Genomic DNA, 25,973 nt, shown 5'->3' on the forward strand with positions numbered 1-25,973 from the left:
GGTATTAAGTCCCACAACCAAGCCTCTCCCCACCCAAAGGAGGAAAAGCCTACCTGCCTCATCATGAATCACAGGCTAGGGTTTTATAAAACCTCAATTCCACATGGGAAATAGTGATGCAAAACAAGCACAGAAAGAGTTATGATAAAATTATGTCATTTTATCCTGTTAACACAGGCTTCATAAATTTTACTTTTATTCAGTCACTTGTTTCCTTGCATATCTTCCCTTCCCTGTCTCATCACAGAAACATTTCAGTGTCATGTTAAGATCAGGAACAGCACACCCAGTCTCACTAACTCTGAAATGAGAGCAATTTGTGTTTGCATACAAGGTCAACGTTTATGTACCTATGTAGGAACTAGGAACATTCCTCCACATCCTCCTGGCTAATGAGATTAGGCTTGGGAATACTATGCAGAATTTTTGTTACTTCTGCATTTTACAAAAAAAGTTACCAACAAAACGGAAGGAATGCAAACAGACAAAAAATAAAGCTGTTTATACAGAGAAACTTTTTTAAAAAAATAAATAACTTGCAGAATTTTAAGCTCTAGACAAGTTCTGTTGGTAGAGGTAATCTTTTATTAGGCCTGCTAAAAATACAGTTGAAAGAGTCAGAGAAGATTTTAAACATGCAAGTTCTCTTTCAGAAAGCTTGCTTATTAAGCTTTCAACTGTACTGTTTTAACAAAAGATTATTTCTACTTAGTTCTTTTCCTGCCTGTGTCTTTAGGCCATCATTCCTACAGAAAAATACCTTTAGTTAATTTTATATTAACAGTTGTGCTCCCCTTTCATTTTTACCCAGGCTATTCAGACAGACAGCATAAATGGTTCTCTGCTCCAGCGCAGCATTTTGTTTCTTATTGCAGGTTCTTGTTTGGAAAGCTCACTTCTATACATGCAGTCTTTCTTCAATTCTAACACTGTGACCCAAGATTCATCTTCTGTTTTGAGTTACCCCCAGCAAAAAAAGAAAAGCTTTTTTTTTTTAAAAAAAGTTATTCCTCTTTTCTGTATCCTTGCATTTTAAAAGTGTTCAGAGAATTATTTATTCTGTTCAAATAAATAGGTTAAGAGAATGTTGTCTTTGTTGCAGTAATTCAACTATTGATCCTATGCACGTTTATCAAAAAAGCAAATATAAAATAATGACATTAAGCGTCTTACAGAAATATTTTAAATTATCTTCTGGAAATATCAATAATGTAATCTCCATTCTGGAGAAAAAAGCTTCACTTCAAAAGAAAATCCCTTCTAAATGGAAGAACTGAAGTCATCAGCAGGAATCGTTATTGATACATCAGCGCAGCCCTAAGGGGTGACCTTATCCCAGGCATATCAAGCTCTCTGCTTAAAACAACAAAAATAATCATACTGAAGTATGATTATTCTATTCAATGGAATGCATACCAAAAACATATTCCATTAAACACCTTCATATGGTGAGTTTACATGGTATTAGGAAAAATAAATGGGCTCCCTAGAATACTGTACAGGACTCTGCCTGCTCTGAGCAGGAACCCTGTCATTCGGCATCCATTATGCTGTTCACATGGTTCTGGTCCCACCCAATATTAGTATCCATAGTTACATTACCTTCTTGCAATTTGCTCATTCTGTTTAACTTAGCACATGTACTCTGTGATAAACACCTGCCCTGATGAATTCAGAGCTGTATCTAGGAGAGATGGCAACCACACCACCGTTTTCTGTTTAGAGTTACTTCTGCCCAGGAACAAGATGCAATTCCCGAACTGAACAAAAATCCTCATCCTTCCTCATACGTGAAGAAGTTTATCAGACACTCAAAATGGCAGCATGAGGTTTTGTACACAAGGAGTGTCCATCAGGACTAATTTTAGCTACTGTCATGAGATACAGTGTGAAACCGTTAGTTAGCTCAGTGTCGTTTCACTTTGTTGGCATTCCAACAATGCAAGATCGCCTTAAAGTCAGCTGCTGTAGTATAAACCCTGACCTTCATCCCTCAGGAACTCCTCCATTAACCTTCTTGGATGGTGAGGAAGAAGGACATCAGTCAAATCAAATTAAAACTCAGTTAAATACCAGCATTACAGAGATACTTTACATGACATCACAAGATATCAGTGTATCTGTGGGAAGGAACAAAGCTCCTGCCCAATATACTGAGCCATCCCACGTGCTTTTATTTCTATTATGTTCTACATTTGCATCCTTTCCATACTTAAGAGAAAGCTTTGCACTTCACAAACTTAACAGAGTGCCTTAAAAAAGAAAAATAATCTTACAAAGGCCCTAATAAGCACTGCAGCTACTGGAATCCTAGCAAATAGAAATGTCCATGTTTCGCAGTGCTAGGTTAAAGGCTGGACCAGGTGAGCTTAGATGTCTTTTCCAACCTAAATGATTCTACGATTCTAAGTATTTCGGCAGTCAGGGAGAAGCAGAGAGATGGAGAACAGAAAAAAGAGTCAGATTTAGCATCTTCAGGCAGAGTATAAGCAGTAGCACAAGACCAAACACCATGGATCCTAAAACCTAGTTCTTTTGATGTGATTTCATTCACATGTGTTAAAATACATGTATGTGTGTACATATATATGTATATAAATACTTTTTTTTTTTAAAAAAAAAAAAAGAACACCACCATGATAACTACCTGGGGCAGCCTCTAGGGGTATCATTTGTTCCTCAGCCCAGGCTAGCTTGGGCTTCGCCCTCTTCGCGTACATTCCGTCTTTATGCTTGATAGCCGTACTGTCTGGAGGATTATCATCTCTGAAACCAAGCACATTTCCTGGAAACCTTGAGGGAAGAGCATCATTTGATCCTGCAGAAAGAAAGGGCAGTAATTACGAGTAAAAGGTGGAAACACGAAGAAGAGAGACAGAAATTTCACAACAAAGATGTCTGAAAGAAAGCCTGTTATCCAAGTATCAGTACCAGTACATTCAGAAACCAGCAATCATGATCCCTAGAGAGCAGATCTAATGACTAATAGGCAGCAGGCACTGCAGGATTGTTTTCCACAAACTTTGGTGACAACGTTCTTCCGTGAGACACAGATAAACTTACCTCTTCTACTAATGAGCAGAAAAGAACACAAGAAAATTAGCATTAGACAAGTCTGCTAGGAAGCCAGACACAGGACTTCAGACTCCCTCCGATTCAAATTAAATTCCACACGTTTTCACTGACTGATGTAAATGCCTATTTTCTGAGCTCAGAATAGCCATGGAGAACAGCTAGAAGACAAGAGTAGGTCTGTATAACCTCTAAACGGGAATTCAAGACAACAGCAGCATAGTTCTTGGTATTGTATCTCTGTGTCCTAATGTTAGAAACCTAAAACGGCCCCTAACTGATTTATCATCCTTGTCAACACCATCTGGCTACATTCAGCAGACTTACTTAGTTTCCTTCAGCTACAACTCGGGAGCTAGGAATCCCAGCAACCCGTTTAAAAACTACTGTTTGGTTGGGTTGTTGTTGTTGTTAGTTTGTTGGGGGGGATTGTTTGTTTGTTTATTTGTCTTTAACTCCGCTGTGCATTTTCTAGAACCTTGCACTGTCTCATATGCATGCTGAATTTTTGTATCTAGCATATTTTTTAGAAAACAAGTCTTGCATCACGTTTGTTTCTCTCATTCTGACCATACTACAAGAGGCAGACTGGAAGGAGGCAATGAGCAGGGACACAAATAATTGGAAGCACAGCTTGGGGCTACAGTGACTAACCTGTGCACTTACTGTCGCCGTTGTACCAACCTACTCCCCTGGGGCACATCTGACAGGAACTGGACATCCTTATAATATTAATTTTGTCTACAAATAACTTTGGATGCCAAAAAGCTCTGGCTGAAAACAACATGAAAGTAAGACCTACAAAGCTTAAGTGATGTGTTCTTTACACATAGAAGAGAACTTAAAAAAAACACAAGATGATGATTAATCCTAGATCATCCTTTTCTCTACTAAACAAGAAATGTTTTTTACTGAGAGATAGGCGGATGGGGTGGTAAGAGGTTAGTTTGTATTTTAAAACACAGTTACAAATTGCAATGTTTATAGGAATTTTCTATACTGGAATCCTTGAAAATGGAGGAAAGACATTCAATACTGAGAAAGCTACTATCAGAAATGCATGCAGTATTTCCTGGTATTTCAGAATGCGCACACAGCAAATTAAAAAAAATGAGAGAAAAATACGGAAAATACAGAAAGAAAGGAACTATAAGGAAGGAGAACTGGCAGAGATATGAAAGAGCCCAAACTAAACAGTAACTCCCAGAGAAAAGTAAAGAATTATCAAGCTCTAATTCAGCCTTGTTTCTCTTCACTGCTAACAGAATGAGAACATCCTTTTCATCAGAGACATTGAAACCATAACCTTAAGTCAGGACTCATATATCTTTGTGTTATAAAGTGGCATGAATGTGAACAAAGACATTTTTCTATTAAAATCAGCACACTTCCTCTAAACTAGCAGGACGGAAGAGTTCTGAGCTAAACTGAGATAATTCTGCGTGCAAAATAGATGTATTTTGACCCATAAACTAAAACCATGATCTCACATTGGAAGATCTAAGCCAAATAAGTACCTGAGTGAGAGCTCTTAACACTAGCTTCTGATCCAACTGGAGAAATTTTGGATCCTGCTCTGAGATAAGGAACATAATACAACCCACTACTTCCAGAAGGTTTATACGGCAGTAGTAACGGCTGATCTGCAGGGATGGAAAGCACAGCAATTCACAGAAGTCAGGATTTAATCCTTTAATGCAGCTGAAGATAAAAGTAACAGATCAGGATGCAAGGAGACAGAAGGTGGTCATTGCAGTAAATCTCGAGAAACAGCATATTCTTTAGGAAAATAAATTGCAATTATTAAGTATCTAATGAATACCTACCCATGGGTTAGAAGACTGACTGTCAATTAAATAGAAAAGACAGCTTACTTGCCAATGGTTTTCCTCAAAGATCAATATTAAATTATTAAATTTGTGACTAGGGTGACAAACGCTGGCTTAAAAAATAAAAATGCAACTCATATATCCACAGAGCCTCCATTGACCCACGGTTAATGAAATCATTTACAATGAGCATCGATACCTGTCTCGAGTCAATAAACACAGTGTGCTGTTATAACAGAACACACACAAATGTCTGGACCAAAACATTAGCTGACTTTTAATAGTGAAGAGAACAGCTGATCAAATAGCTGGCATATTTTGCACTCTGATGTAATGAAGTAATCTGTTCTCAACTACACTATTTTAAACACCTTGACAAGAGAGATACAAAGTCCAGAGCACAGGAAAATAGTACAAGAACTACAGTTTTTGTAGTACAAAACATCAGTGTGGGAAACCACACTGCAACATCCATATTCCTCTGCCAAGCTTTAAAAAGCCCCGCACACTCTTTTATTCTATGTATTTCATTCTAAAATAGCAATGGGCACATTTTTCTTAGTTTTCATCCAACCACTAATCTTTTTTAAGCTGTAAGCAGTGAACCAAATCAAATTACCCAGAAACAAAACCAGAATTTTTTCTTGAACCAAGCCTGTCTCCAACAAATGTGGTTCCAGATACACTTGAACTGAACCACAACTGTCTTGATACAGCTCCCTACCAACAAGACTGTAAATCCCAAGTGTAAGGGTTCGTTTCATATGAACTGTAAATATCAATATTAGAATTATCTCAAAAACGTTACTTCCACAAAAAAGCTGTGGTTTTGTTTTTACTACCCATAAATACCTCAAACTTGAACAGAAGGAAGACTACATATAAGACACTGATTTGCTCACCACCCTGCCTCAGGAAAGAGGAAATTTTGTTAAGAGATGAAGTTGCATTTTGGGGAAATTCACGTATTTTCTGGAGAGATGACTGATGGGTAGTATTTTCACTGTCTTGTGAATTAACATAAATTTCTGCTGAAAAGGTTGTCTTTTCAGGACTTTCTGTCGTTATCTGGGTGGTGGCATCAGAGGTACTTTTCCCAGTTTCTGCAGGAACTATGGAGTTGCAGATATTCTTCAGATCACATCCCCCTGAACCCACAGCCTGCAGGCTCTCACTGCCTTGCGGAGGCAGCTCTTGGGCTGCTGTGCTTGGAACAGAGGAAAGCACCAGGCAGTGATCTGCTGAAGACACTGGCATGGGGAAAGATGAACCTCTCTGATCTTCTGGAATAAGGGCAGCAGTTGGTAATTTAGATACAGCTTCTAACAAAGTTTTTGGAGTTTTTAAAGGCACTGGTAGGGTATTAACTTCAGGTTTATCCCCCAGTCTCATCTCATTTGCAGTATTCAAGTCCCTGTGCAGCTCTGAGTTATTACATTTTGGGGAAAGAGTTATGTGGACACAAGACAGCACTTTCTTAATTGGCGATGCAGGAGACACAGACATGGTGGTTAAAACCTCATCTGGAGATGAATGGCAAGACGCACCGATTTGCTCTCCGGAAGCCTCTTTCTGAATGAGAGGCACTGCATCAGAAGGACGTTGCTCTTCTTCCAGCAGCTTAACTTGGCCCTTCAGCAAATCAGTTTGTATGGCTGGATGGGAATCCTCTAAGCTCTCACACAACTGGACGTGGCCAGGCGGGCTGCTCTTCTCCTGCTGATCAGAGTTTACAGAACAGGGTTCAGAAAGCCCATTCGTACCTTGACTGAATCTTGCAGCAGAGTCTAGCCCGAGGATTCTGGCACTATGCCTGCCCGATTCAGTCACATCTTGAGACAGAATGTCAGAATTTTTTGCACTAAGGGTCTGTCTCTCATCAGCACGGATGCTTACAGAATCCTGATCTGACAAACAGTCTGTTTCTTGATAAGCTCCAGCTCTGTCACTGCCAGCAGAGACATGATGAAACCTGGCTCTGTCAGCAGTAAATGCCATCTCATTAGACCGTGAGCCAGCGAGAACTGGACTTGAAGGAGGACAAGCCTTAGATCTTTCCCAATGTTGCTTGCCATGGCTCTGTTCCTCAGCGCTAGCAGAACCAACCTCCAAAGGCATTAACCTATCGAGACCATCTCCACTAAGACTGCCGCTGAGTGCCATGGAAGTCAGAGGCGACGGAAAACGTTTTCGGGATGAAAAGGTGATAGAGGTAATTTGCTTAGACATCTCTTCAGAACACTTTGGAAAAGACAGCTTTTTCTGAGCTGGTAAATGGACTTCTGTTTGCACATCAGAAGCAGCTGCAGACCTCACCACACATCTGTCCCGTTCCTTCTGCAATGGTGAGTGAAGTCCAACGATGCCAGCAGAATGACTACTTGCAACTGGCTGATGTTGGCTGCAGATCGGAGATTTAAAGGGTGTATCCTTCAGAAGGCCATGATCAGGAGGATTAGCTCTGTATAAAGGCACGACTTGTTGTAAGCTCGACTCTAAAAGCTCCTTAGTCCTGAAGGCTTGTGTTTGGCTGTCAGCATGAAATCTTTTGTCACTCAAAGCTTTGAAGTAGTCTATGTCCTGTTCCTGATTACAGCCATAGCCAGAAGCAGCTTCCAAACTGCAACTCCATGCACCCTGAAAAACACAGAAGAATTGATATAGGTTATGGGGACGGCTTTCTGTCCTCACCAACATCAGGATTTCAGAATTCAGAGAAAGAGCAGTGCTATCAGTAATCAAGAGTCTGTAATTACAAATGAGCACACGCTTTCTCTGGAACTCATCTTTTTATGCAACTAATTAAAAATTTGTTTTATTTTAAGTGCTAGCAAATTAGCTAACAGTTTTATTCTTGTTTACCAGTGAGTGGAGCGATGTTGAGAAGTATTTGCAACTTAATTATCCTAACAGAGTTAGAACCTTTTAGTTTTGTAAGATATAAAGTTGTATTACAGATGTCAGCTCTGACGCTTGTTATAACATCAGAACTTTCTACCTTTTTATGAGCTTTTTTCGTACACAGTTGAACACTTACCATAAACCTACTTCAAAATGTACTAGGAAAAATGACTACCTTTGGAATGCATATTTGTTCATTAAGTTCAAAGTGATTTAGACACACACATACACCACTATAGCTTTGTAATTTCAGTGCTATTTTAATCGTTAAAAAGATAACCAGTTAGATACACAATCACAGAAACACTTAGGTCAGAAGAGACCACCGGAGGTCTCCAGTCTGATCTGCTCAAAGCAGGATAAATTCAACATCCCAACAGCTTGCTGAGGGACTTGCCTCATCAAATTTCATAGACCTCCAAGGACGGAGATTTTACACACAAGCTTAACTACCTGTGATCTTTTAAGTTTCTGATGAAAGGTGTCCCTTAATAGCTCCACGGAAAAACAAAACACAATGCAGAACCCCACACGTTAACTTCCAATTACAAGTGCTCAAGCCTTAACCAAGTGCATGATGTTAAATGCTGGCAACCTCCACGAAATCAGTTATAGCAGGCAGCTAAAAATATTTTCGTTTGGAGCAGAGTCCAAACAAACTCCATGCAAGCAAAGCGCTATGTTGTGACATTTTAGGGTTACAGGGATGCTCTGGAATCTGACATTTTTCTATGGCATAACTATCACAATATAAAGTAGAACTTTTACATTAAATGTTTTCCCTCGCACTTGAGCTGTTTGATTCTAGCATTCATGAAGCAGAACTAAAGTCAAAGAAATTCAATGACAAGGCAAGAAGAAATGTTCTTTAAAAAGAGAGATGTTCTTTAAAAAGCATGAGAAAATATTTAATTAGAAAAGCTTTAATTTTCCATAATTGATATTTTTGTTTTCCTTTAAAAAAAAGCATGCCAACTTCCCAGACAAGACCTACAATAAACCTTTTTATGGTCACCACCCACTGCTGACAGTAATTAAAATATGACTGAAAACAATCAGACCCTTCATTTACTCTTTAAGGCAAATGATAACTTGTAAAAACTTCCCAATTTTCAGGCGCAGATCATCTTCATTCTCCCATCAAAACAGACACATTTGCCACAAATACTTTTTCTTCCCCTCTTTCTGAAAGCTGCTGAAACTGCTGGATACTGCAAACAGCATAAGGAAATCCTAGCAATAGGTAAGACACTAATCCAGCCAAAACCAAGGATGTACACTGTCAGTTGTCCTTGTTCATAAATTTTGGGCTAAATTACGTTTACATCTTTGTCTGACCATGAAAATTGTCTCACATCCATATCACACCCCTCTATCACAGCCACTACGTTTAGGACTCTACTATTTGGTTACCCACATTCAGACAACTCTGTCATGTATTTTACACAGCAGTATAAAATTCTGAGTCTTAAGTTATTTGCTTATGGTCATTTAAGAAACTGAAACTAATAACTTTAACCTTCTTCCTGGTTTTCTTGCCCGATTTTACAAACCGTTTGCAGCCTATTCTCCTGCCTTCATTGCTTCATATTCTCCTGTACCTCAAGGTCCAATGCCACCAGCCAAACAGCTCCACCATCAACAATCAACAGCAAACTACTGTAGTAAGTAAATAAAATTAAAGCAACACAGGCTATAGCCCAACAGTAGAATCAGTCAAAAAACCCGTACCCTACCCTTTACATACTCTCCTCCTCAGATGGTGTTGCCTTTCAGCACCTGTTAATGAGGCAGAAAACTGATGCAGCAGTTAATGGGACAATTCCCAGGGGGTGCTCCTCAGTTACAGCCCCTGCTTTCTAAGGAACCTGTGCTGCCTTCTGGCATCTCAAAATGAAATCTGAGTTCTCTACACCTTTTGCAGACAAACCATTAAATATACCATACAGAGAGAGAAGGTATAAAGGGTTCAACAAGTGGCTCTCGGTACTTGCCAAACAACACAAATAAAAACACGTGTCTAAATATATCAGTGAAGTTTGAATAGGCTTTAAATCTCATTACAAAGCACAGACACTAGCAAGGAACATTCATCATCTGCAGGGACTTACAGAGATCAACCAGATGGACAAATAAAATGTGATCCTCTCTCTGCAGCAGGACCTGTGTTTTTAAGGCTTTTCTCATTACAGCAGAAGCTGCAAAATGCTGGCAGCTCATCTTTGCAGCAACTTACCTGACTGGTGTAAGAAGGCAGTTTGGAAGAAAAGAAATGCAAATACCTCATGATCACACTACAAGCAAGTGAATAAAACACCACACTCCCAGATGCATGCGGAAAACCTGTTCATCTAAGAGCACAAAGATAAATTCTTGCAAGTATAATTGAGAAAAACTTATGTTACCATTCACGGTATTTTTTTTCCTGTCAGTGTTGATCAAAACCTGCAACAGACTTTGCCCTGAAGCAAACTAAGGCAACTGCTCACCTGATCTGCTAACTGCTCAGCTGCAAGGAGGGCACCTTCAGTAAGGGCAGTAACAAAACAAAGGAAACACTGTTTTTTACAAGTAGCTGTTGCAATTCCAGAGTGACTTTTTATCCACAGAGATTCTTCTCACTTAATTAGGTTTGAACTAAACCTGGTATCATACTCTTATTCCCCCTCCTGACGCAAAATACCAACCCACGTTTCACACGCCATGCTAGACAGCAGCTCCCTCTTCCATTATTCCAGCCCATCTCTTTCTGACAGATTGGTTTAGCGTCAGGGGCAATCGTGGTTAGCTGGGAACAGCAAGACAAGACAAACAGTTTCATCAGCATCCAAAATTGACATCAAAATCCCTGGAGTGCAGTAGCGCATCTGAAAGGCTAGGATTACTCTTCTTAGGATTATTCTTCCAAGGCTAGGATTACTCTTCCAAAGCAGTACTTTCCTGTAGCCTTACCTATTCTAAGGAAGTGCATTAGTTTGAGTCCCTGCATTTCCTGTGGCTGGGAGGGACAATAAGGGGGTGTAGAAGTGTGCAAGGACACAGGGCACTTCTGTGCCAGGGCAGGGCTGCTCCTGAGCCCATCTCTTCCCTGAGCCATGTACCAGTTCAACCGCCTGAATGCAGCAACTCCTACTGAAAGCAAGCACAGAAGTTGCTATAAACTCCTCTTCCCAAGCCTTTCACATGTTTTATTGTGCTTGTTATGTGTCATCTTTCCAAAAAAGATCTGTACGGCATATGATCCACAAGAGAATGCAGTGCAAATTTATAGCTACAACTCAGTGAACTTCCTGAAAAAGCAAGTAAGAACAAGGAGTGGAAAAATACAGTATATAGTGGAAGAATACAGAATGCAAAGGGAGAATACTCTTAGGTAAATCAAGTGATAACTACTTCTCATCCCCACGAATATAGGTGGAGTAATAAGACCCTAAATTTAGATGGAAAGAAATCATGGGGTTAGTATGTTGAAATTCTCTTACATCCAACATCATCTCGAAACCCCTCAGCCCAAACGAGGGGGCACAGAAAGAAATGCACATATGCAAAAGGCACAGGAAGAAGGTTAAATTTGAAAGACAATACACCTGGAGCAGAACAGCACCTACAAGTCTTCAGATTTTCCCATCTGGTTACAGATATAGAAATTACCCAAAGTGACACTTAGGATAAGTGCCACGAGGTTTACCTCCATACAACCTGAAGTTTAACATTTCCTAGGCCCCTTCATATAACATTCAGTTAATAATTCCACAGACTGGGGCTCCTGTGATACTCTCCTAAAGAAGCCCAGTGCCTTGCACCTTCCCTTTCCTTAAAGGACCAGTTAAGACCCTTAGGAAGAGTCGACTGGAAATGGAGTCAGTATGAAGTTTAAGAAATAAGCTGTGTAAGTCCCATGTTTGCCATCTATCCCTAAACAGCCCTGCCAAGATTTAGTGTTTATAAGCACATGAGTAAACTATTTCTCACCTTGTGTATAATGGAAGAGCTATAAAATGGACAGGAGGACGCCACCAATTAAGTGCACAGAAAACAGATGCACAGGGCAGGGTTTGTCAGTTTTACAGAAGAGAAAGCAAAGAAAACAATTCAGATTCTGAGTTACAGTCATAAGCGTTGCTTGCTATTAGAAATGCATCTTCAAAATTAAATGTCATTTTTATATAGAATGCTCCTTTCTGGGGGCAGTATTCAGCTGAGCACTTCAATACATGTTTGAAGCCTGTTCGTTTGCGTATGTCCCAATCACCTCCTTAAAACACTCAGCTTAACTAGAATTTGAGAAACCCTTACGCTTTTTCTTTTTTAGAGCATCTGTTATTTAACACATCACAAATGACAAACAGCAATCGATCAGACGCTATCCCAAACGTAAAACGGAACAATACTCAGATGATCCCTGAAAAGAACTCTCCCAAATTGTCCTGCTCTTTACTTGCATTTTCTTTTTAGTAGACAAGCTTCACATCTTTCCTGCTAGAAACAATAAAATATCACAGCGGTACATTTCTTGAGTTTTCACCTATAAAAAATGAGAGGCAGCATATAAACTTTCTAAAAAAGAATATTTGTCATAAGCCTGCATCAGAAGCAGTAAATAAAAATGACGATCTGATGAAAGAATTATTTGCGTGAGTGCTAGGAACAGTTTGCCATTCATAATCTTTAAAGTTTAGGAGAAGGAAAATATCTTTTCATAATCATAATCATTTTGCTGTTCTTTTTGAGTCAACACATTGCCAGCTTCGCTCTGTAAATTCAGGAAGTATTTTACAGAATGGTTTCCATTAAATTTATAGTAGATTATTTTGTCAGCAATAAAACTGGCTGCATTTTTTTCAGTTAAATAGTTTTATTTTCAACAATCTGGATTTTTCAGTGACATTGTTTTTCTTGGAGGGAAACAAACATTTATCTCAAGTATAACAAAAAAAGAAAAAAAAAGCATCTACCTTCATTCTGAAAATTCGAAACTACTTTTGATCTCCAATTACAGCTATTGTAGAGTAAAAATGCTTCCAAGATCAAAGCAGAAAGTGTTGTAGTTAAGCCAAAAGTAATTTCTTGGAGTCTTGGCTTACAAAACAATGGTATTTTTTTTCTTATTCTACATTGGGACAAAACAATTCATAGCCAACACTAAGTCTCATAAAGGTAGAACTATTTGGTTCCAAACTGTAACAAGTCAGTATTAGGGACAAAGTTGTGACCTAGCAAGAATTAAAAGCTCAAGAAAATAGCTCCAGAGCCTCTAGTTTTTGATGAGCAGACTGAAGCAGACATTTGTGGGTTTATTTATTTATTTTTATTTTTAAGTGGGAAGAGTCTCTTGTCTGAAATTCCAAAAGTACATAGAATTGTTAAAGTTATTTTCCTTTTTCTTTTTTCAGGCTCAAAGATTACATCAATACCTGAATAACTGAAGTTTGGTCTGATGCTTTTTTGAAGCCGATGTCTCTATTACCGACACTGCTCTTGACAAAGAAAGTGTAAACGCAAATATGGGCTACACATGAATCATACTCTCCCCCTACCCTAAACTACTGCTTTTCCTGGCATGCAGTCAGTCTGTAGAAAAAAAAGAAAAAAAGACTAACTAAAGCTAAAGACATTTGTCCCATCCTTGGAAGTGTTCAAGGCCAGGCTGGATGGGGCTTTGAGCAACCTGGTCTGGTGGGAGGTGTCCCTGCCCATGGTAAGGGGTTGGAACTGGGTGATCTTTAAGGTCCCTTCCAACCCAAACCATTCTGTGATTCTATGGTTGTCTGGAACACCAGATTAAGGACAGGTAATGACTGCATTTCCACATGTAACGTTTCTATATTCTCCTCAGAAACTGCCCCTATTATCTTCAGTTCTGCATGATTATCCAGTCTCTCTTCCAGTAACTCAGTACATTCTATCCTTCACTGCATGAAAAGATCATCCATCCACTACTCATCTTACACAAACACCTCCACGTTTTTCCAGTTTATTCTTTTGCTTAAAATACCCTCTAAGAACAGTGGCCTACCTTGGGACACACAGACAGCCACTAAAAGCTTGACGTAAGACAGCATTATCTCATGTCCAGTCATCTTGTACAATATCCTTCCTCCACAAAAGGAGGAGTTTACAAGATATTTGTCAACATGAGTAAATGTTCTGTGAAAAGCAGAGCTCATTACACCTAATGAGATCACGAGCTGTGTGCATTTCTCCCATCACATCATAGCTGACCATGTCTCTCTGCTTCATACCTTACAATCATAGAATGGTTTGGGTTGGGAGGGACCTTAAAGGTCATGACACCTTCCTTCAGAGCATCTTCAGTTATGTATTAGTACCACCCCTAAGATATCCAACTATCAGCTGGGAAAAAGAAAAAACAGGAGAAAAAAACAGGATGTGCTACAGCTGGTCCTGACTAAGCCATGCCCAAAGAAGAAACAAGCTTATCCACTAACTGGAGTTCTCATTCATCTGCATCCCTCTCCCTGTCTATCCACCAGTCTTCAAAAACTTCAGAAATATAATTCATCACTGTATGCTGGAAGGGAAGACAAAATTCCAGAGCAGCTGTTTCTCTTTTGTACCTTGGCTAGTCCAGATTTCTTGGCACTCAGAAGCAGCTCCGCCTTTATCTCCTCTATTCTTTGTCGGTCCTCTTCATTCAAGTCTGACACAGATTCCTGAGATCGGCTGGCCAGCTTTAGCTTCACCCATGCTACACACAAGGGACATAATACAGAAAGCTAATTACTTTTCTTTTTTGCTCATCATATATAGCAACAGTTTTATAATTTAAAATCATAACTACGCTATGCATTTTTAACTACCCCAACAAAGGAAACAAAGATTAGTATCAAATACAGCGGTTCGAATATATGAAACACACTCCTGGACAGACTGACCAGGAATATGAGTCAAAATGGACCTTTTGAGGATTTGTTTGGAAAAATGGATCCAGAACCAACTGCCTGGTTCTGACATCTTTACAGCCTCAGGCTCAAGCCAACACTCTTACACAATCCCTTCCCAAGTACTTAAACTAGCACATTTCTAATAGCTATGTGGACAAAACCACAGTAACAATTTAGGCAAAAGAAGTAACCAAACTGGTGCAGTATAATTCTATCATCCTACATAAGGAGACAAAGACATTGAACGTTAAGCCTTGTCCCATTAAAGCTTATCATAAGCAACATAATGTGGTATGTGATATCAGCAACATACTGTCATATGTGGCATGAACCTTTAAAACCAGTGGAAAAGACTCAGACAACCTCAGAGGTCCTCCTGTGCCCATATCCCTTCATTTCAAAAGCACTTCAAAGCAATCCCATAAACATATACCTAAATTAAAGGTTTGCCATTCTGATATAACACTTGCTAAAACACAACTGAGCTATTTCATTACCTCGTGCTTTCCTCTCCTCTTCATCCACACCACTCAGAATTTGTGTCGCATGGATTGCAGGTGATCCACTTCTCAGAAGGCTTTTGACACGGGCTGCCAGCGAGTCTCCACTGCTACTGCCATCGCTCTCTTGCATGCCTCCTGCCTTGCTTCCAGCTACACTCGCTTTCGACAACATGCTCTGGAAGCCTCCTGGGACATCAGTGATGCTGCCTAGAGGCTCTGAAGGAGGATTCCTCAGCAGGCTTTTGACATGGGCAGCAAGTGAATCTCCACTGCTACTGCCATCGCTCTCTTGCATGCCTCCTGCCTTGTTTCCAGCTACACTCACTTTTGACAACATGCTCTGGAAGCCTCCTGCGACATCAGTGATGCTGTCTAGAGGCACTGAAGATGGATTCCTCAGAAGGTTTTTGACGCGGGCAGCAAGTGAATCTCCACTGCTACTGCCATCACTCTCTTGCATACCTCCTGCCTTGCTTCCAGCTACACTAGCTTTAGACAACAAGCTCTGGAAGCTTCCTGGAACATCGGCAGCACTGCCGTGAGGCTCAGAAGAAGGATTCCCCAACCCTGAAATTCTTTCAGTGCTGAGTTCACTACTTGCATTGCTTTGTGCAACAGCCATGAAAACAGGTTGATTTCTGTCTGTAGTTACACTGCTGCAGCCTTCTGGCTCCGACCTTCCTACGGATTTCCCCATCCTAAACTCTTTGGTCATCTCCTTTATCATCTCTTCACTGCTACGCAAATTGACATCAGAAGAACTTTCCCATCTTAAATTGCCTTTGTGAGAATCCGGAGGCTTTATTACCGATCCCTCTTCTTGCATACTTCTTTGGGTCATAGTCTCATCCTGTGACAGTATCTTCTGAAACCAAAGGACACTGTCTTTCTCCAACCCAGAATCTTTTGGGCCATCCTCCTTTTTAATCAGCACTGGGGAAGACTCACCAGTTTCTCTAGAAGAGGCAGCAGAAAAGACAGGGTCACACCAGCTGCCAGCTATAACCTCTGCCTCTGCCAAAAGCTTACATATTTCTTGCAATGCACCAGATCCAATCTGAGAATCACTTTCCTGACCCTTATTTCTCTCACTACCTATACTCGAAGTTTGTGATCCTCTCTCAACTTCTATTTCACCTTTAACTCCAGCCAAGGAACTGGTAGTCCATCTCTGTGAGCTGCTACTCACATCTTTCAACTCATTTTTAACTAGCAGATCCTGAACACGTTTTGCAGCCAGCATGGGACTCTCTCTGTCAGAATGGCAGTCAGGTGAAACAGTCTGCAGGTGCTGGTTTGGTTCAGCTACTCTGGAGACAGATGAATGTTCTGCCTCCTGCTGTGTGGAAAGCGGAGCACTTATCTCCGCTTGGTGGCACGACACGCTGCACGGACTCACGGGTTTGTCTCCAAAAGATCTTGAGAAGTTGGGAGAGAGTTCACTAGGTGACAGAACATCGGAGCCAACAGCTGAATTCGTTGGTATAGAAATGCTGACAGTGGAAGTGCCAGAGTTGAAACTTGTTTGTGTAACTTCAACTGCTGCCAGCAGTTCACCTACAAAGAAAGAGAAGATTCTTTAAGTTTGGGACTCTGGGAAACAGCCAAATCAGTAAAGACTACTTTTTTCTTATACTAGAGGGACTAATTCTTCCCTTCTTGTAGGGGAAGAAAATAATTACAAATACTGGAAGACGTTCAGGAAAAGTGTTTTTAGAATGAGACTTGGCCTACCGCTTCCATGAGAATTGTCTACTGGAAGAAATCTGTCAAACCATTTTGGATAAATATCAAAGAAACTACAGAAATTGACTTAAACAACTTGCATTTAAATAAATGGTTATTGTACTTTTAAAATAATTGTTCTTAGATAAGTGACATAGTGGTGACACTACATCCAAATGAATACTTGGATTATAAAAGTATCCCTGCAAGAAACAAGTGCTATGGGACAGTATTTCCGAAATACAACAGATAAGCTTGCTTCCCACTAGTGGCTGGAAAAGTCCAAAAGCAGACAGGATGCACATTTGGCATTACATTTAGCATTTGGTTATGTAACGTCTAATTGCTTTACAGAAATGAACTTAAATGCAAATGGTGTTCTTAAATCCACACTGGCAGGTACACACAACTGCGAAAAGCCAGCTCCCTAGTATGCCTACCAACAGGAATTTTACAGTCATAGAACATCCCGATTTGGAAGGGACCCACAAGGATCATCCAGTCCATTTTGTTTGTTTCAAACACAATTTTGTTTCATGCCCCAACCACTGACATTTTCAAGTACACTTAGCCCAGACAACATTGCCCCTGTACCTACTGCCAAGTGTTTCCGTTGCCAAGTGTCCCATAATGTTTACAGAAGGAAAAAAGAGAAAACAAGCAAGCCCAACAGGCTTAAGAAAAAGATGCATTTAATCTCTTCTTGTCAGAAATGCAGGTCAGCACAAGACACTTGAAAGTCTCAGATATCCAAAGGGTTAGACAGGTACTTGTGAAGAGGCTGCAGATCCCGCTCTTCCCCACTGAGTACAAGATGCAAATACCAAAAGAGAATGTGCTAAGGAAAATACAAACTTTAACATTTAAATGAGATACTACATGGGCATGCCACTGAAGGACTTCTTAACCCCTAACTGAACACATTGTTCTTCATATAGAAATGAGTCAACACTTATTAAGGTCGTTATCCATACATTTTTTATGTTGAGATAGACTGATTCATGAACTGATCAGGTCAGCTTTAAAGTGTGTACGACTTTTTGTCACACTGAACAAGCCAAGGAAGCCTCGGGAAGAAAAATAAACCAACACTTACTACTCTCACAGAAATAAAAAGTTTTGTAATACTTCTTTAACCTTTAGATACAAAGCATTTGCTTCATAAGAAATCCTGTGAAAAGAGAAATAAAGATACACTGACACCACACTGCCTAGAAGATGCCACATAGCCAGAATTTCTTGGTGAAAAGGTATGCTTCCAACGGTTTTAATGCTTATTTTTCCAGTTCAAATATTTCACATTTGAGATCAAATCATATGAAGATCAAATTGTATGAATGATGAAGAGCATCACAGGAGAAGAAACATACTTGACACTGCCAGGCCACGAATAACCTCACGGGTATATCTGAAGTTCTGTTCTCTAAGGTTTGCACATCACAAGGCCTTCCCCTCCCACGTACCTTGGGGCTGCTGGGTCCTCGCCAGCGTGTCAGTGGAGTCCTTCAGTGTTCTGAGCTCTGAAGGGGAAAATTCAACTTCCCTGATGGGTCCTCGGGGTACAAACGGAGTCAGTATAGTTCCAGGTGACTGATCAATGCCAAGGTTGCGAAGGTATATCTGACAAAAGAAACAAGGGACACACAAGGCACTCTTACAGAATGCTAATGGATTCTGAAGTTGCACATTTTCCCTCCATCATCTTAGAGCACAGTAGAGCAGATCAGTTGGAAGAGGCCCACAGAGATTGAGTCCAACTGCCTGACCACTGCAGGGCTACCCAAAAGTTAAATCATATTAATGAGGGCAGCATCCAAATGCCTCTTGAACACTGACAGGCGCTGGGCATCAACCACCCCTCCAGGAAGCCTGTGCCAGTGTCTGACCACCCTCACAGTAAAGAATTTTTACTGAATATCCAGCCTGACCCTCCCCAGAGCAACTCCCATGCGTCCTGCCATTGGTTTCCAGCATCTCCCTATGTGCTTCCCCTCCTCAGGGAGTTGCAGAGAGTAACAAGGTCACCCCTCAACCTCCTTTACTCCAACCTTAACAAACCCAGTGTCCTCAGCCTCTCCCCACAGGACATGCCTCCCAGGCCTTTCACTAGCTTTGCTGCCCTCCTCTGGACACTTTCAAGGACCTTAACATCCTTTTTATGTTGTGGAGCCCAGAGCTGCACCCAACATTCAAGGTGAGGCTGCACCAACGCTGAATACAGTGGGAGAATCACCTCTTTTGACTGTCTGGCTATGCAGTGTTTGATGCACCCCAACGCGTGCTTTCCCCTCAGGTCCCTTCCTGCTGAGCTGCTCCCCAACCACTTGTATCCCACCTACATCCAGCACTGTTCCACTCCAGGTGCAGCACCCAGCACTCACCTTCGCTGAATTTCATGCCACTGATGACTGCCCAATGCTCTATCTAGATCCCTCTACAAGCCCTCAAATCCTTCCTGAGAGTCAACAGCACCTCCCAGTTTAGTAACATCAGCAAACTTGCAAAGGGCACATTCAGCTCTTGCATCCAGATCATTGATAAAAACGTTGAACAGAACTGGCCTAAAATTAGCGGTGGGGAACACCACAAGGGGCCGGCCAGCAGCCAGATGTAGCCCCATTCACCACAACCCTCCAAGCTCTACCCTCAAGCCTCTTCCTCACCCAGCGTAGCATGAACCAGTTCATCTCACAGTTGGACTATTTGTCCAGAAGGATGCCGTGAGAGATACGAGAGATAGTATCCCTGGCCTAAATAAAATCCAGAAAAATGACATCCACAAGGTGGGTGACCTTAGTGCAGAAGGGGATCAAATTATACAAGACTTCCCCTTCACGAGCCCACACTGACTACAGCCAATAACAGCTTTGTTCTTTAAATGCCCTTCAGTAGCACCCAGGACAATCTTCTCCGTAACTGTTGTAGGAACTAAGGTTAAACTAAGGTCTGTAGTTTCCTGGGTCTTCTCTCATGCCCTTTTTGTAGATGTGCATAGCATTGGCCAGCTTCCAGTCAGCCAGGACCTCCCCAGAATCCCATGACCTTTGGTAAATTGCTGAGAGGGGTCCAGCTGTAACATCCTCTAATTCCTTCAGCAATTTGGCATGAATCCTGTCAGGCCCCATGCGCTTACGAATGTTGAGTTGATAAAACCAGTGCCTTACAACTCAGTGACCACAGACGGAGAGTCACTGATCCCCCATCACGGTCCTCCAATTCGGTGGACTGCGCAGCACAAGATCTGCTATTACTGCTAAATAGTGAGGCAAGAAAAGCATTAAATGCCTCCACCTTTTCCTCATCCTTATTTGGCAGATGCCCATCTGCATCAAATATTAGTCCAGTGTCTTCCTCAGTCCTCCTCTTGCTGTTGACAGACTTTAAAAGCCTTTTTTGTTGTCTGATACCACCTTTTTCTTCCCAAACGGGTTCAGCACAGAAAGCTTAACATTATCAGACTTTGAAATTCAGGCTAGGCAGCAGGAAAGTTCCTCGCTCTTAGGGAAAAGTTCATTATGGGCCAGTCTTCAAGGCAAAGAGTTAGGAACCCTTTTGCCAGAGCTGGTTCAAAACAGTCATGAAATAGCTCTGGTGATGCTGCTATAGGGAATAAACCCACACTGGACTAGGGACGAAATCAAGTTCTTTGTACAACCAAGACTTAGTTTTACTAGTGCAGCTAAAGCAATAAATCACTCCATAGTAAAGACAGCATAAAATGTATGTCTTTTTTCCTTTTCCATATGGGAAAGTACAGAACAAATGCACACAAGCACTATTTTTAATTGTATACTGCATGTGTATATATATTCATATAATGTATTGAATAAAAAAAAAGCTATCCAGGTAAAATTTCTTCATTATCATTAAACGTTAAAAGCAGTTTACAGAAGCAAAACTAAAATCCTACTCAAAAATCTAAAAAATGTGTGATACATATAGAGAGAAAAACATAACTAGGATGAAACCAACTCTCTGCGCAACACCCAGAGATTGTCATGAGTTCAGACACACACAGCATCATCCCCTGTATTAATATATTTTGAAAGCTGGAACAGTCTCTCAGAAGTAAGAGCCTACCAAAAGCCACCTACGGTCTCCTGAGAAAATTTCTTTCCTTTTACCAGAGTATCTATGTTTATAGATATTATATACAGCTTAAAAAAAAAAGAAGTTAGTTTTATTTCATCTCTTCTAGGGGGAAGTTATTTTCAACTTATACTACATCCTAAATTTGCCAACCATATGAAATAAATGAACTTATAGAACTTGGCCAACTCTATCCCCTACGATACTATTATAAACCTGCATTTTAATAACTTATGTGCGACCTGATCCCCTTTTACCTTGTCAGTGATTTATGACAACAGAATCCTCAAAACTACAGCTGGAGAACATGCCTCATTATATTGATGAGTCTATGATCCTTTATATTCATTAAAAAAAATGGAGATAACAGACAACCTCTATATCTCATGAATTCCATTTAAAATATTCTCCCTGCAACATTTATATTTGTTTCAACATGTGTTTTCAGAGACATCTCAGAGAGGAGAGCTTCTAAAACATAGTTCCAAGGACCTAATGATTACAGGAATCATCTTGCGAGAGGAACAGCCACATACTCAGAAGATAATTATATGTTTATGATTAACACAAATCTGCATTTAATTTTCTCTAACACTCAGTGGCTATTAGTATAGTTAACATGGCTGCCACAATCTGCCCTTCATTCTCTCCAGCAATCCTAAAATGGAGAAGGGAGAAATGAAATCTGCATTAGCCAAATAGGATAGATTAAAGAAAAGGTATGCAGAGCCTTCGAACATCGTTCATGAGCAATATAAAGAATCAGGAATTTATGTCTTAGATACCTGAACAAAGTGAACAAGAAAGAAGAGTATTTGGGGGGGGCGGGGGGGAAGGCAATTTGATTTGCCAAGAAGTTCTGTGTTGGTTTTGCTATTATTGCAGATCTGTGGGTGTGTGAAGTTCAGCTCTCTCTCCTGCAGCCTAACATTTCCTTAGTCAGCACTTGAGTCTCAACCTCACGTTTGGATAACTATATCCCGATCATTTGAAAGAAGCTGGAAGATCAGAAATGACTTCCCAATGTTCTGCAAAAAGAGCTGTAAGCAACTTATTTACAAGTCCTTGTATCAAACATTTCACTTACCACTAATGCTATGTCCTGTTCTTTTTCTTGTGCCCTTTACGCTCCAGCACAATCAGCCACTGATCTTTACGCTCCCCTTGCGTATTGTTACTGTGATACTATCACCTGTACCCGGGGGAGCTTCTGCCATACCCAACCCTTACTTTTCCCATGATAAATATTACCTGAAAGTTATTTCATCCACCTCTGTAGTTAAGACAAACTGAACCAGTATCATGGATCAAATTCACCAGTAGAACAGAACAGTCAGTATAAAACCACTTGTATGTAGACCCTACCAAAGCAGTGGGAAAAACAATGGGACAACTCTAACGTCAGAGTCATTAGAATCAGAAAAATGAAGTGTCCTTTAAGACTTATTAGGCATACACAAAATAAGTCACCTAGTATTTCTAGAATAACTATTGCATGACGGGTTCCCAACACAACTAGATGTCAGAAACTAACTATAAGCATGACAGCCTCTCGACTCAGACAACCAATCCTATGATACCTTCTGCACTTTTGTCCTACTTGCTCTAAGGTAGCTGAATATACTCATATCCCCTTCATAATCCCTTGTAAAAAGTTACAAATTTTTATGAGAACATAACTTACTGGGATCCTTTCTTCAATATTAAACTCTTCTTTTTCCGGAGTTCCCAAACAAGCTGTTCCAAAGGGGATGAAGTTATCGTCTTCTGCACTGGTGAAGAAGTGTCCGGAAACTGCTGAAGAGCACCCTGCTGAGCCTGAGCCCCCCTGGCTATTTTCCCCAGAACTAGCAGGAAGATTCAAACTATCTTGGGAAATATCCCCTAAATTGTCTGTGCTGACATGACCAGTAGGAGTATCTAAGTTATGAGGCAGTTGTTGATTTTCAAGACCACCACAATTCTTCTGGTCATCATCTGGAGAGTTTCTATCCTCTCTAAGGAGCTGAGCAACTCTTTCACAGGAAATGAAACCATTTGGGTCTGAACTTTGTCCTGTACTGTTACTTTCAGCATCTTTATCAGTAGGTCCAGAAACCATCTCAGTTGTAAACTTGTGTATCATGGAGCCTCCTAATCTATTTTCAGACACTCTTAGAACACTACTTTTTTCTTCTAAAGGTTGCATCGCCTCCGTTGATGTTGCTGGCTGAACAATGTCAGTCAGGGAGGTGTTTCTACCAGCGACATTTACTGAGTTGTCAGACTGAGATCTAGTAAGAGGGTGAACATGCTCTAAGTTTTTATTGTAACAATGCAAACTTTCCAGGGAATGTGTCTCCCCAGAAGAAGCAGCAAGATAACCTTTAGGGTTTCTACTACTATTCTGTGTTGACAAAATATTGTTCAAAGAACTGGTAATTGCACTGTAGGCTTTCTTTCTTGGAGAAATTCCACTTGGGTGAGATGAAGCCAGTGCATCAGATATCTTGTCTGACGGGCTCATATTCCAAGTCCCCACCTTCTCCATGAAGGTGAGTGATGGGAGTGACTGAATTCTTCCCATGTGAGGATATTTCAGTTTAAAGGACTCAAAGTGTTTGTCATTTTCTTTCTGAGCACATTGCAGAGAATGTTCCTTCTCAACAGATGTAGGTGTACCGGTAGACAAGTTCCCAGAATTTTCTTCATTTAAGCACAAAGGAGAGGCCTGAATATCCGACTTGATCACTCGAGCACTGGGTTCTGCCTCAGTTTTGTTTACAAGTATCCCTGGAGTAGACTGATAGCTTGGACGAGCAAGGTGTCCAAAGAATGAGCCATCACCTATGAGGAAATTAAATGAAGGGGAAATGTCTCTAAGTTTATGTCCCCTTTCTATGGAAAAATCTGAAATAGTTAATTCACCCCTGCGCACTCCAGGTTCTCCTTCCACTAGGGCATTCTCACCACGTGAAGAAGGAGCTTCCATGTCCGTCACGACGAGCTGTTTAGGTGTACAATCACTAGTGCTCGTCACAACAGGGACAAGCTCCTCTTTCTCAAATCTCACTGCAGGAGATGCTTGTTTCTGCTGATGATCTAGGAAAGCTCCCTGGGGCTCATTAGTAACAGCCACAAATTTCACACTTCCAAAGTCATTTAAATCTGCTCCATGCTCCTCAGACTCTCCGAGTATTTCACAAGTCTTTGCAGAAAATGTATCCTGTCCATCTGAAGTTTTACAACTGTCTTTCCTCAAATCATCAGACAACTTATTAGAGAAATCAAGCCCAGAAACATTCTTGTCTTTTTCCAACTTCTCTAGGTGTCTCAGGCATCCTTCTGACTCTGTCTCAGCCATTGTTACTTTCTCCATCTGCATCTCTCTTTCACATTTTTCTGAATTCTTAGTCAGTGTTATTTTACAAGAGGAGTTTTCAGAAGATGAGAACTCATCGTGCCTCAATAACCCTTTTTCCTCCTCTGCAAGCTCAAAACCAGGAGCTTTCACATCGTTGTCACAAGAGAAATGTTCATCTTTTGCAGAAGTACTACAGGTCTGCTTTGCAAAAGAAGCTTCCATTTTGTTCAGTCTACTTTCCTGGATTAGCATCGTTTTAGAAGTGGAGCTTGCTAAACTGTCACCTGTTTGGGGGATCAGTGTCTTTCCATTAGTGTTGTTTTTACAGTCTTCATTTGCCTCCTTGTTCACAAGTAGATGTCCAGAAAAACAAGAGGCTTGCTGAGACAAACCACCACTAAAACTGGCATCACAAGGTTCCCCGTGTCTGAATGGAAGCGGATGCTGAGACAAACTAAAGCAGTCACTGGGTGCACTGGAGGTTACTCCAGCATCCACCAGACACACAGCTTCTTCTACGTGCAAAGGCTTTGAATGCTCCTCAGAAGCACCAGAAACATCAGGGACTCCTCTATAAGAGACAAGAAAAGTAAGTACATTTCTCATGACACTATTTATTTCAACATTTTCTGCTTAAGTGTAAGAGGCCAAAGTATGACTTCATCCAAACAAGTAACTGGGATTTAGCAACATGCACATAAATACATCCTCTAAACAGAGCAAAATGCAAAGAAATGTAAAGTCCAAATAATATCGAAAAGCCCTCCTGCCCTATAAAGTCAAGGTTTGAAAATTATTTTTTCTACTTGGTATGTTGGTATTTTTAGTCAGTTTGGGACTGAAAGGTTTTGCTTGTTTTTATTGTATTAACAGGACACTTTAGTTAAATGTAAAATAGACAGAAGTCTAAAGAAAATAGAGGATTTGCTTACATTTTTTAAAACATGCAAATGTATAAATATATATAAATTGTATAATATAGAGGAAATACAAGAATCATCCACTTCAGTTTTTTTATATTAATTATTTAAAGGATATAAAATAGTGTTTTTTAATATAAAAATTATCATTAAACCTCAACTAATATTACTAAATGCAAGTAGATCATCACCTCTGGTGGAACTGAGTTCTGATCCACGAAGTAAAGTCACCATACATTATATTAGGAAACAAATCTGTCCTGTCACACACCAAATAAGTAGGGGGAAACAAACATCAATGACACTCTAAATATGTGTATTTACATGCACACTCTTTTCCTGTCTTTAATAAAGGGCAGAAAATTTCCTGACTTCTTTGCACAGGAGTTATTTGTCACACTTTCGTATGAAGGCTTTGACAAAGACTTTAAAACACTTATTGCAGTAACATATTCATATTTTTATATAAAAGTAAGTATTTTAAATGACAAGTGTTACTCTAGTAAATAAATCATAGAGTCATATAGAATGGTTTGAGTTGGAAGGGACCTTAAAGACCATCTCGTTCCAACCCTTCTGCCATGGGCAGGGACGCCTTCCACTAGATCAGGTTACTTAAAGCCCCATCCAGCCTGGCCTTAAACACTCCCAGGGAGGGGGAATAATATTATGCATCCATACACATT

The 25,973-nt window shown here is 40.4% G+C and overlaps 1 protein-coding gene across 2 annotated transcripts in view; it reads right to left on the reverse strand.

Moving 5' to 3' along the window:
* The window catches only part of ALMS1 (ALMS1 centrosome and basal body associated protein), a 72,582-nt gene that overhangs the window by 20,596 nt on the left and 26,013 nt on the right, over nucleotides 1-25,973 (reverse strand). The window contains exons 5-11 of one of the 2 annotated variants that reach the window (XM_040554485.1): nucleotides 22,709-24,938; nucleotides 18,399-18,555; nucleotides 15,205-16,767; nucleotides 14,381-14,511; nucleotides 6,449-7,538; nucleotides 4,590-4,715; nucleotides 2,648-2,818 (exon numbers count right to left, since the gene is read on the reverse strand). In XM_040554485.1, coding sequence (XP_040410419.1) covers nucleotides 2,648-2,818; nucleotides 4,590-4,715; nucleotides 6,449-7,538; nucleotides 14,381-14,511; nucleotides 15,205-16,767; nucleotides 18,399-18,555; nucleotides 22,709-24,938 — 5,468 coding nt within the window. Of the gene's footprint in view, nucleotides 1-2,647; nucleotides 2,819-4,589; nucleotides 4,716-5,803; nucleotides 7,539-14,380; nucleotides 14,512-15,204; nucleotides 16,768-18,398; nucleotides 18,556-22,708; nucleotides 24,939-25,973 lie in introns of both variants that reach the window. The other variant, XM_040554484.1, reaches the window with a different exon arrangement.

The sequence above is a fragment of the Cygnus olor genome, chromosome 4, assembly GCF_009769625.2.
Source record: "Cygnus olor isolate bCygOlo1 chromosome 4, bCygOlo1.pri.v2, whole genome shotgun sequence".
NCBI classification, from domain to species: Eukaryota; Metazoa; Chordata; class Aves; order Anseriformes; family Anatidae; genus Cygnus; species Cygnus olor.